The sequence below is a fragment of the Aquarana catesbeiana genome, linkage group LG03 (genome assembly GCF_042186555.1).
Source record: "Aquarana catesbeiana isolate 2022-GZ linkage group LG03, ASM4218655v1, whole genome shotgun sequence".
NCBI lineage: Eukaryota > Metazoa > Chordata > Amphibia > Anura > Ranidae > Aquarana > Aquarana catesbeiana.
Window position 1 is genome coordinate 110656314 of NC_133326.1, and position 10863 is coordinate 110667176.

At 41.5% G+C, this 10863-nt stretch overlaps 1 protein-coding gene across 3 annotated transcripts in view; it reads left to right on the top strand.

The window, feature by feature from the left end:
• The window catches only part of CPEB1 (cytoplasmic polyadenylation element binding protein 1), a 92246-nt gene extending 84723 nt beyond the window's left edge, over positions 1–7523 (top strand). For all 3 annotated transcript variants that reach the window (XM_073618961.1, XM_073618962.1, XM_073618963.1), the window contains 2 exons: positions 845–925; positions 6104–7523. In XM_073618961.1, the coding sequence (XP_073475062.1) occupies positions 845–925; positions 6104–6214 (192 nt within the window). In that variant the 3' untranslated portion in view covers positions 6215–7523. The remainder of the gene's footprint in view (positions 1–844; positions 926–6103) is intronic.
• The last annotated feature ends 3340 nt before the right edge of the window (positions 7524–10863 follow it).

Consider the following 10863-nt stretch of genomic DNA (forward strand, 5'->3'; position numbering starts at 1 on the left):
GGCTGTTTATAGGCCCCACCCCATATTTCTAACGAGACCACAAAGTACATTTCACACAAGCAACTCTTGGTCACCTGCAAGGCATGCTTTACTCTTCAGCCATATTGTATGGAATGTTGCATGTGTCTTCTCAATTGGAGGGGCTGTAAGATGCAGTGTCTTGAAGGACTGGATTGGCTGTGTACACTACCATGCAGTAGCTTGTATTAGCAATTGAACCTGACCTACATACATAATGCCGTCATCAGTGGATCAGCAGTCTGACTGTGGGTGCAGTTTGGCAAGTGACAGACTACCTCTTAAAGTGTAGAAAAGGGTTACCCATTGTAGTTGAAGCATAACCAAACTTCATTGCAGATTCTTTTCCAAGAATTTTCTTTTCAGAATCTTACCGGGTTTTTTTTCATGAAGCCGTGCCAATCGAGCATTCAAATTGCCACATGTTAGGGTTTGCCTAATCAATAGTGCTGTAGTTAACAGAATCTAATGCTGAATTACTAAAGGAGAACATCTTAACTCACATTCTAGCTGTGTTCCCGTTGAATGTGCATGTTCACATTGAGTGTCCATGTGCAGATGGTCTAAATCAAAATTTACTTATGACTGGATAACTGTGTGTGTATGTTCTGGTCTTCACTCAGTTAAAATGAAGTGTAGATTCTCAACTCGTTAGTAAATTACCCTCATCTCTGGAAACAACTTGGTACTGCGTGTCCAAAGGTCTGAAATGTGGTGTAGCAAACCTTTCAGACCATGGCTCTTTTCAGCAAGACTGAAATTGTAGATTCTGGTATCGTTCCCATGGTGGTTTTCATGTTGATGGAATTCCTTTTTCTTTTTCTAGGTTCAGATTGATCCTTATCTTGAAGATTCGGTGTGCCAGGCTTGCAATTCCCAGCCTGGTCCATTTTTCTGCAGAGACCAGGTAATTCTAAATCCACTAGATTTATTTGGACCAGCATTGCTTATTCAGTGCTCTAGTACCTCCTTGTGTAGGTGTCACACATAGTTAGGTTGTTCTCTCTGGAGATCTGTCCCTGCCGTGCGCACATGCAGGAATCTGTTAGATCCAGAAGATGGTGAACAAATGTCCCTTAAACACAGAAGGCTTCTGTATTTACAAGTCACAACAGGGGAGAGAGCTGGAGGTTGCAGAATGGAGTTTCAGCTGCATAACTGGGTGGGAGGGCCACATAAGGCCTGGCTGTTAAGTTGGTCGATGAGAGAAAAATGGTGTAAGGCTCGGTTTACACTGGTGCGATGCGAGAACCTGTGCAAATCCAACATGGGTTCCTGCATCTCACCCAACTCGCAGGCAGTTCACACTGCCATATGCAAAATGCCTGCGGGTGTCAATACAAAGTTTATGACACCCCCAGATCGGTTCGCATATCACAGTGCGAACTGTCGGTTCAGACATGAATCAGATCGCATGGGTGTGAACACCCATGCGATCCGATTCTGGTGTGGACCAAAAAAGTCCTGCATTACTTTGGCCCGAATGCAATGCAAATTCAGCCACACAATCTGGCTGAATTCACATTGCACACATTGCATGTGACTTGCACTGCAGTGCAGTACGAAATGTGAGATTGCAGAACGCTTTGGTGTGAACCGAGCCTAAATGTTGCAAAAGTCAAAGCTTATCTTGATAGTATAGGACACAGGCTAGGTATTTGTAGATCCTGGTTATAGGCTCTAGGCTGCTACCAATTTAGGTGATTGGACACTGCAAAAACTGCTGGACATGCCCCCAGGTGTACTATTATAACCCCACACCTGTCAGGACTCTGCTTTTTCCTAGTGTCCTTAGATGATGGACCTTTTCTATGCTAACCTATCGAGTTTTGTTTTTTTTTTTCTTATTTTCTACAAGCTTCACTGTCTGTTACTAAATAGAAGTGTTGCATACGGTTCAGTGTGACATATGTAATATGGTAAGAATTGTACTTAGACCCCACGCTGTGGGGACAACCTATAATGTTGCTTCGGGCTCTATCCTGTGTGGGTCCTAACCTTTGCACAGAGAAAGTGTAGTAGGTAGCAGCATGGTACTACGTAGGTCCAGGGGTGCAGTCAATTTACATGGTTTCAGGGCCTAAAGGCCCTAAAGGCTATGCACCTGCTCACAGCTGGATGTGGACCCATGTAGGGATCGGTGACATGGTAAGGCAAGAGACCCATCTGGGTTATTGGATAAAAATTTTTACAGCATCCAACCAAGTATGAAACTCAATATTCCAATTACTTGCAGTACTTAAAGAACTCTAGGTTTTTTTTTTTCTTGCCAAAACAGGTGCATTGTGCATGTAAATGAATCACAACCCCACTGTCTGTGTAACTTGCCTCCTTTAGCTGTATACAGCAGGTTTATATCTGATGTCACTCCTGGCTGAATTTCAACGTTCTCTGACTTTCCCCTTTTCTTTCCTTCCCTTGCCAGTCCTACTAATACTTGTCCCATGATCCTTAAACTCTAGTTTCAGGGTGGGCTAGGAGTCACTTGTACCAGTTCTGGGGTTTGATGTGGGTGGTTAAAGGTGTAAATATCACACCACCTGTCATTCCTGTTTTTGAAGCATGCCAAAGAATGGCTTACTGCAAGACTACTGAGGGCTATAGGAGGTTATTATGAAGGCGTTTCCTTCATATGCAAGTAAATCACTTGAGAGAGCAGGGCTCTGGGAGGATTGGATCTGAGCGGTGGGACTCCCTGTTCACATTGGTCAGCATATTTAACTGGGCAGGATTGCATTCCAATTGTGATCCATTCTGGCACAGCTAGCTTTTAGAAAAGGCTGTGTATGAAGATTTCCTCCTTGAACAATGCTGTGCTCTGCAAGGTGGAACTTGGGAGGTTTGGACTCTTCCTGTAGGTGTGACTGGGCTACAGAGGGGTAATGTTAGACCCTTCCAAAGCCATTTCCTGCAGCAGCTAGTATCGGCCGTATAGGATATACAGTGTCACATGATACAAAGTCACAACTATAGCCAGAATATTGGGGGGGATCTGCAGACAACTGAGCAACATGGTACGATCTATGCTGTAATGTATGATAATTACGTTCAAGTGAAAAGAAAGTTGGCATTCAGCTTAAAGTGTCCCCTGAATAGTTTCTTACGCAAAATTAGCAAGTTAGGAATGTTTGCATTCACTTATTGGGTGTTGACTTTAAAATTGGGTGGTAAAAATTCCACAAGCTTGGTCTCTGGTGGATGACTAGGTGTTGCATCAAGCAACAGGCTCCCTCCCTTACAACACCTGGAGCATCATTCAAATCTACCACAAAGCCCTCTTCACAATGAAGAGCCTCAAAGATGTCTTTTGCAGTTTGCTTTCCTCTGTTAGATGTCCCGGGCCTATGGTTTCATTTGATCTACTCAAAAGGGTACGACATTTCAAACTCACGCTTGATCAGGGTGTAATAGAACAGTACTGGACCATGTCAGTCAGGGGTGCCAGGAGTCGCACAGCTTTAACCACTTGTCGACTGCTGCACACCAATTTACGTTGGCAGAATGGTACACAGGCAAAAGGGTGTACCCGTATGTCCCTTTGAATTTGCTGCCGTGGGAGCGTGCCCGCGGGTCCCATGAACTCGCCGATGGCCCACGATTGAAGAGACAGAACGGGGAGATGCTTATGTAAACAAGGTATTTCCCTGTTCTGCCTAGCAACATGACAGGGATCTACTGCTCCCTGTCATTGGGAGCAGTGATCTGTCATGTTGTAGTGAACCCATCCCCCCCCTACAGTTAAAACACATCCAGGGAATACACTTAACCCCTTGATTGCCCCCTAGTGTTTAACCCCTTCACTGCCAGTGTCATTTTTTCAGTAATCGGGCTAGTTGTAGCTCTGATCGCTGTATAAATGGCCCCAAAATGGTGTCAAGTGTCTGATCTGTCAGCTGTAATGTCGCAGTCCCAATAAAAATTAGATTGCTGCCATTACTAGTCAAAAAAAAATTATAAAAGTGCCATAAATCTATCCCCTAGTTTGTAGATGCTATAACTTTTGCGCAAACCAATCAATATACACTTGCGTTTTTTTTTTGTTTTTGTTTTTTTTTATTGGTTTTTTTTATTGCGGTATATTATAGCAAAATAAAAATAGTGTTTTTTGTGTTTTTTTTTCAAAATTGTCATTTTCTTTATAGCGCAAAAAATAAATCTGATTTCTCCTTGCACCAAACTGGCCCAAAATGTGGTACAGACATGCACTAACTTCTAGGAAACGACCTGGCATGTTCAAAACAGGCCAGACCTGTTATCAAGGCCTTCTGCTCTCCATTGTCTGTGGTTAGAGCTGATGGCCGTCGCCATCTGAAAAATGGACTTTGAAATGATCTCCTTAAGAGATCCTTTTGGCAATACAAAGTTTACTATTGCTAAGTGAAGACTACTCATTGTTAGGGCCTTTGCTCTCAAGGACAAGGTACCGCCAGTATCTTAACTCGCTTACTCTACCAGGTCAGTTGGGGGTTTACTGGGCATTTTGGCATCATGCATGTGTTTCTTAGCTTTGCAAGGCCCACCATCTGGTCTCCAGTTCATATTTTCCTTATTTTTAGATGTCCAAGCCTCTGTAGAGGCCTTCAGCCGTAAAGTTTTTCATCTACACGTCTGAGTTCAATCTTGGACTTTTTGTTGACACGGTTCCTGCCTTGTTGCAAATGACTGTAAATTCCTTATCAGTACAGGACATGGGCAACCATTCTGTTTAAGAGTACATCTAGGGGGCATGCCCAACAAGTGTCCAATCGCCTAAAATTTGCAGCCTATAACCCAGGTCTAGGAATATCCAGCCTGTAATATACTGCTATAAGATGAAACTAACAAACATGTCAGCCCATTTTACAGCTCATCAAATTAGTTAACCGTGAATATGAATCTAGAGTTTGTTTTCCATCTCATGTGCAGCAATATCTAATGCATGATGCAGTTGTAAACCTCTTACGTGTGCACCGGATTTGTTTGCATTCATATGTGAGGACAGGAGCATTTTCAGATTTTTTTTTTTTTTTTTTTTTCTTTGTAAAACTACCCCCCCCCCCCCCCCCTGTCTTTTTTTTTTTTTTTTTTTTTTTTTTTTATAGAAGTGATTTTGTGGGGGGGGACCCAGGGGTGAAGTGCTACAAGTAGATTACTTTTACATCTGATGTCTGACGACTGACAAATGTTATGTATGTATGTGTCATGAGTTTAGAAGTTCCCATATGGTAGGAACTGAGAATATAGATCAGTGACCAGAAATTAAACTCATTTATATAGTATGCTGCAGACTTGTGACTGGTAAGCGTTTTGTGATTGGACGCGGTGCAGAGTGAGGACACTGCCTCACCTATCCACCTCAACCAAACAGGGCGCTTTGCATTCATTTCAGAAAACACAAAGCATTCTCTTCAGTAATTTCCAGCGGAATCGGCCAGGTGTCATACATGGTTATGTTGGTCTCTCTTGGTCCAAGCTTGACCAATGTAACTATAATGTGCCAATGCTTGATCTCTTAAAATGACATAATACTTATTTTGCCTGTCTTGAAAATTTTGTTTTATGGCCTAATCTCGAAGGGGGAAGTGGAAATGAGAACATCTGTACTAGTCCTGTGCAAGGGTGTCATGGCTGAGTGTTGTAGACCTGCCCTTTCTACTTTAGTGGTACAGCACATGCTACTTGGTAATTAACATCAGTTCTGTTCATAATCTGCATTTTTGTAAAGTTTGTGAAAAGCCTCCATAAAATTCATTATCTAAGCCCTCAGTCCAGTCTTGCATAGTCAAAAGTTCACCTTTTTGGGGACATGTTGCATGTTCCACCCGATTTTACAGTGGAACATGTAACATGTTCCCAGTGCTGCAGCTGACCCCCATAGTGGCTGTCACTGTTTGCAAGCAGCGTGGCCGTGCAGGGCTGTGCCCACACAGCCGCGTCATTCATACAGCTGTCTGAACTGCAAGCCCCAATATCCTTAGCAGCTGTCAGCTTGTAGTTCTCAATGAACTACCACAGCACTGTTAAAAAAAAAAGTGCATTTTTTGCAGGTTAAGACCTTTTAAGAGGCCAGTGGTGCAAAAAGTAATCTCTACCCTTTTTCTTCAAGGTTTGCTTCAAGTATTTCTGCCGTTCCTGCTGGCACTGGCAGCACTCAATGGAGATCCTCCGTCATCACCGCCCGCTCATGCGCAACCAGAAGAGCCGTGATTCCAGCTAATGTTGCCAATAGAAATATGCTTCAGAGCAAATATGCTGAAGAGAGGATTAGGTCCTGTGCCCCTCTAGGCAGCACATGGAGCACTTATAACTTTTTGTTGACAGGAGTCAGTGGATAGTGGGGAAGTCACGTGATAGTGTTTTGGCACTTGCTGTACATTGTAATAGTTTTTGCACTTGTGCACAGTGAGTTCTTGCCAGGGATAGAGGATTTTCTTTTATGGTTAAGGAGGTGCATATTTTGCCTCCTAATGTTTTGCAGTTCCCATTCTAGTCCTCCAACACTTGCTGAGTGTAAGCAGTGTGTGGACAGTTGTCTGAAGGTTTGACTATTAATGCCTCAGTCTTTTTGTTTTGTTTTTTTTTTATTGCAGGCGCTTCTTTTACATTCCTTGCAAATACTGCAGGTATTCATTGACAGTTGCCCAGTTTTTTGCCGTCGCCATACAGTGCCTTTCGATGCCTTCCAATTTCTTTAATATCCCATCTGAACTGCATAAACTGGTTGTTCAGTTGGCATTTTTACTGGAACAACAATAGCAGTATCTGCTCTTTATTTAAAATCAAATCATATTTCATATTTTACCCTCTGTGGGATTTTTACCGGTTCCTTTTTACACTCTTAGATGGTTTTTAAGTAAATTTTTTTTTTTTTCCTGGCAGCTTTTAACATTATTGCAACTTTTCTGTTTCTGGGAGCTGCTAGTTTAAGAGATTAAACATAAATATATTTGTACAACTGAACTTCCAACAAAAAGGACAGACTTGAGGCCTTGGCTGAAACAGATGATGACTTTTTGTGTGTGTGTGTGTATATAGTTTTAAGGATGTTTATGCACTTTTTTAATTTGCACTTCAGGGGATGGTAGTTTTTAAACACTTAATGTTTGGCTGGACAGTTAAGGGCTGTAATGTATATTTTCTTTAAGAATGGGGTAGAGGCTAGAGAGATGAGACCTTTCTCCTGGAGGGGATATGCCCATGCTCTTAGGTTGAGTTTTGTTATAGGAAGAAGCTGACCTATGAAAACTGTTGCTAGCCGTTTTGAAATATGTCCATGTGTTTTATTTCTGTCCCCTCCTTTTTGGAAGCTCTGTGCCAAAGATTCCACTGTCTGTAATGTTCCCTCTTTCCAGTACACGCTGAGCTAAATCTGCACTAGCTGCCCTGTGTGGGTATTTTCTGTAAAGCTGTGTGTAAAGTCTCTACCTCATTGTAGTTATGCAAGCAGAAAAAATGCACTTATCCTACAGATGTGGTGTTTTCTTTGTTTTTTGTTTTGGCACATAATAAACACGTTGAAGCAGTAAGTGTGACTGGTGCTTTTTTAAATATTGCTGTTTAAACAATTACCTGTGCTTCAGCCTTAACCTTTTTGCTGCCAGGCCCTATGCTCCAATTTTAAACTCAGCTGGCCAGACCATTTTTGCAATTTTTCCATTGCGTGCTTTTATTTTTTTTTTTTTCTCCTTACAGCTTTCAGTTTGTAAAAGACCCCAGAAACCATAGATTTTCTGAAAGCACATGACCTGTAGAAAAAGTGCTATTGAATTTTTTTATATATATTTTTTTTATAAAGGCCCCATGATATTTGTGCAAATTATCAAAACAATATTTTTTGCTAAAAAATACATAATTATTGGCAGATAAACACAGCAGGGTTTACAAAATTCCTGCTAAATATAAAATTGTAATCCGAGTTAATAAAAATATTTTAATTTAATGTTTTGAGTTTTTCACTTACAGGTTTCAGAGTTTGTAAAAGACCTCAACCATATCTCTGAAAGCTTATGACCAGTAGAACAAAATCAGTAGCGCCTTTATAACGGGCCTACCATATTTTTGCAGATGTTTACCAAAACAATATTTTCTCTACACTAATTAGCAGATTAAAAAAAGCATGATATATAAAAGCATAACATGTATTGAGTTCATGAATAACAAATACTAAACTTTTTAAATTGCACATTTTTTGTGAAATGGCAAAAATTTAGCTTATGCAAAAAATGGAAATTGACAAATTTCTCTAAATTTGGAGATTTGTATTTTTTCTTACAGCACACGCAATTTGTGCAAATGTTTGCTATTTTCACAAAAATCCCTATTTGCACACAAACGCAGCATAACTTAAAAAACCTTGTTAAATTGCTAAAGCGTATGCCCATGGAATGCTGTTTTTACCTGCATGGGGATGCACAGGTGTTCTGTGCAGTCCTAGTCATATCAGTTGATGCAGCAGCTGCCAGGACAGATCTAACATTGTGTTTGGGTCCAAGCACCTGCACCAAACACTGAGTTCAGGGAAATGAACCCACATGGATGTCAAATTAGGAATATTGGCTGTGTCCATGCAGTTGCTGCATTCCAATTGATATGGATGCGACTGCCTGCAAATCTATGCACTTGACTCCTGTGCAGCTGTCGTGTCCTAATCTACTTCAATGGGATGGCCTGCATGTGGATGCACAAAACACCTGTGCATCTATGTGCAGCTTAACACGGCCTCACTGTAGTATGACCTGCAAGAACTAAGCCATAGGCCTTGTTTACACTTGCTGTTGGGGCAGCAAAAATGCACGATTGAGCTGGGTTTCTGCTGCCTGGCAACCACACCCCATAAGCTGCAATAGACAGTGGAGGGGGTGGGTGCTTTTAAATGCTGCAATGCTTCACGCCCACAGCAAAGTTGACCTGACTTGTAGTGATGCCACTTTCCGGATGCTACACATTCAAGTTTAAGGAAGCGCCACAAGGGCCCATAACTGCATGCAGTTGCAGCGCATTTGTCAAAAACGAGTGGTTCGGTTCCTCACTGACAGTGTATAGCCTCTGGAGCGTATTCCGAACGTGGATCAGGCTTCAGCAGCAAGGGAGATTTAGATGCATGTCTAAATCCAGCCTTACTAGTTGTTGTTTTTGTTTGTTTTGGGGGGGGGGGGGTTGCTCTTAGAGAAAAATGATGGGTCTGTTTAGACCCTTGATTTCTTTTTTGAGACACAAGGACTGAAGACTGTCCCTTTTTACTGCAACCTGGGCTGCACTGTAATGAAAGTCTGTAAAGACACCTATTCATTCACAAGCTGCCACATAGTCAGTGATTACTTTCTTTGTTCAGGAAAAAAGGGGCTGGTAAACCTGTTTCCAGTCCCTTTCCGCTCTCCATCCTGACAGTCCACTCACTGATCTTCCAGGCAATGGCTGCAGCCAGTGAGAGGGAGTGGATGGAAACCCAGCTAGCGAAGCTGCAACGGGGGGGTGGGCGGCGGCATGGCATGGCCTGCGAGGGATCATGAGTCCATCCCAGCAGTTTTTACTAGGCAATTGCATCCACAGTGGTTGGTGGTGCTGATGCTTGAGGATGAGAAATGGTGCTGGTGGGGTTTAGAAGGGGCTCCAAGTGGTTGGTTTTATTATGCCATTGCTTGCAGCAATGGCATTAGGGGAAACTGGCAATTGCCTCATATTCATGGAAATCCATACTGATGGGTGCGGGGCACAGTATGGGAAGGGGTAACATTTTAAGGGGAAAAGCACTGATTAGCAGCTTGGTTGGTTGCAAATCAGATCTGTTTCATTCAGCAGTCTGCTATAAGCTCATGGTCACTCCAGTGTTCAGCAGAGGTGGAATGTAGGTCTGTACAGACCCGGCCAGCTGGAAGCAGGGCTGTTTGGACCTGGCAGTGAAAGGGTATTTCTACTTTCTTGCAGTCTATTTTGAGCCTTACTATACCATTCAAACAGAATCCTTATAATACCTTTTTAACCACTGGGCACTTGAACCCCCTTCCTAACCAGACCAATTTTCAGCTTTCAGTGCTCACCTTTTGAATGACAATTACTCAGTCATGCAACACTGTACCCATATGAAATTTTTGTCCTTTTTTTCACACAAATAGAGCTTTCTTTTGGTGGTATTTAATCACCTGGGATTTTTATTTTCTGCTAAATAAAAAAAAAAAACGAAAATCTTGAGAGAAAAAAACATTGTTTCCGTTTTTGTTTTTTTTTTCTGTGCTATGAGTGAAAAAAGACTGAAAATTTTGTTAAAAAAATGCGTTTTTCTTCATTTCTGTTATAAAATTTTGCAGATAAGTATTTTTTCTTCATAAATTTGGGCCAACATTTATACTTCTACATATCTTTTGGTAAAAATAACCCAAATTAGTGGATATTTGTGTGAAAGTTAGTCTACAAGCTATGGTGCCAATCACTGAAAATTGATCACATCTGATGTACTGAGGCCTATCATTTCTTGAGACTCTTAACAAGCCAGGAAAGTACAAATACCCATAAAATGACCCCTTTTTGGAAAGTAGACATCCCAAGGTATTTAGTAAGAGGCATGGTTAGTTTTTTGAAGTTGTCGTTGTGTTTTTTTTTTTTTTTTTTTTTTTTTTTTCCCCACATTTCTTTGCAAAATGAAGATGATTTTTTTTTTTTTTTTTTTCACACCAAATTGTCATTATAACAGGTTATTTCTCTCACATGGCATGCACATTCCACAAATGAGACCCCAGAATATATTCTGCCACTCCTGAGTATGGCAATACCACATGTGTGAGACTTTTACACAGCCTGGCCACATACAGAGGCCCAACATTGAAGTAGCACATTCAGGTGTTCTAGGAGCATAAATTACACATCTAATAT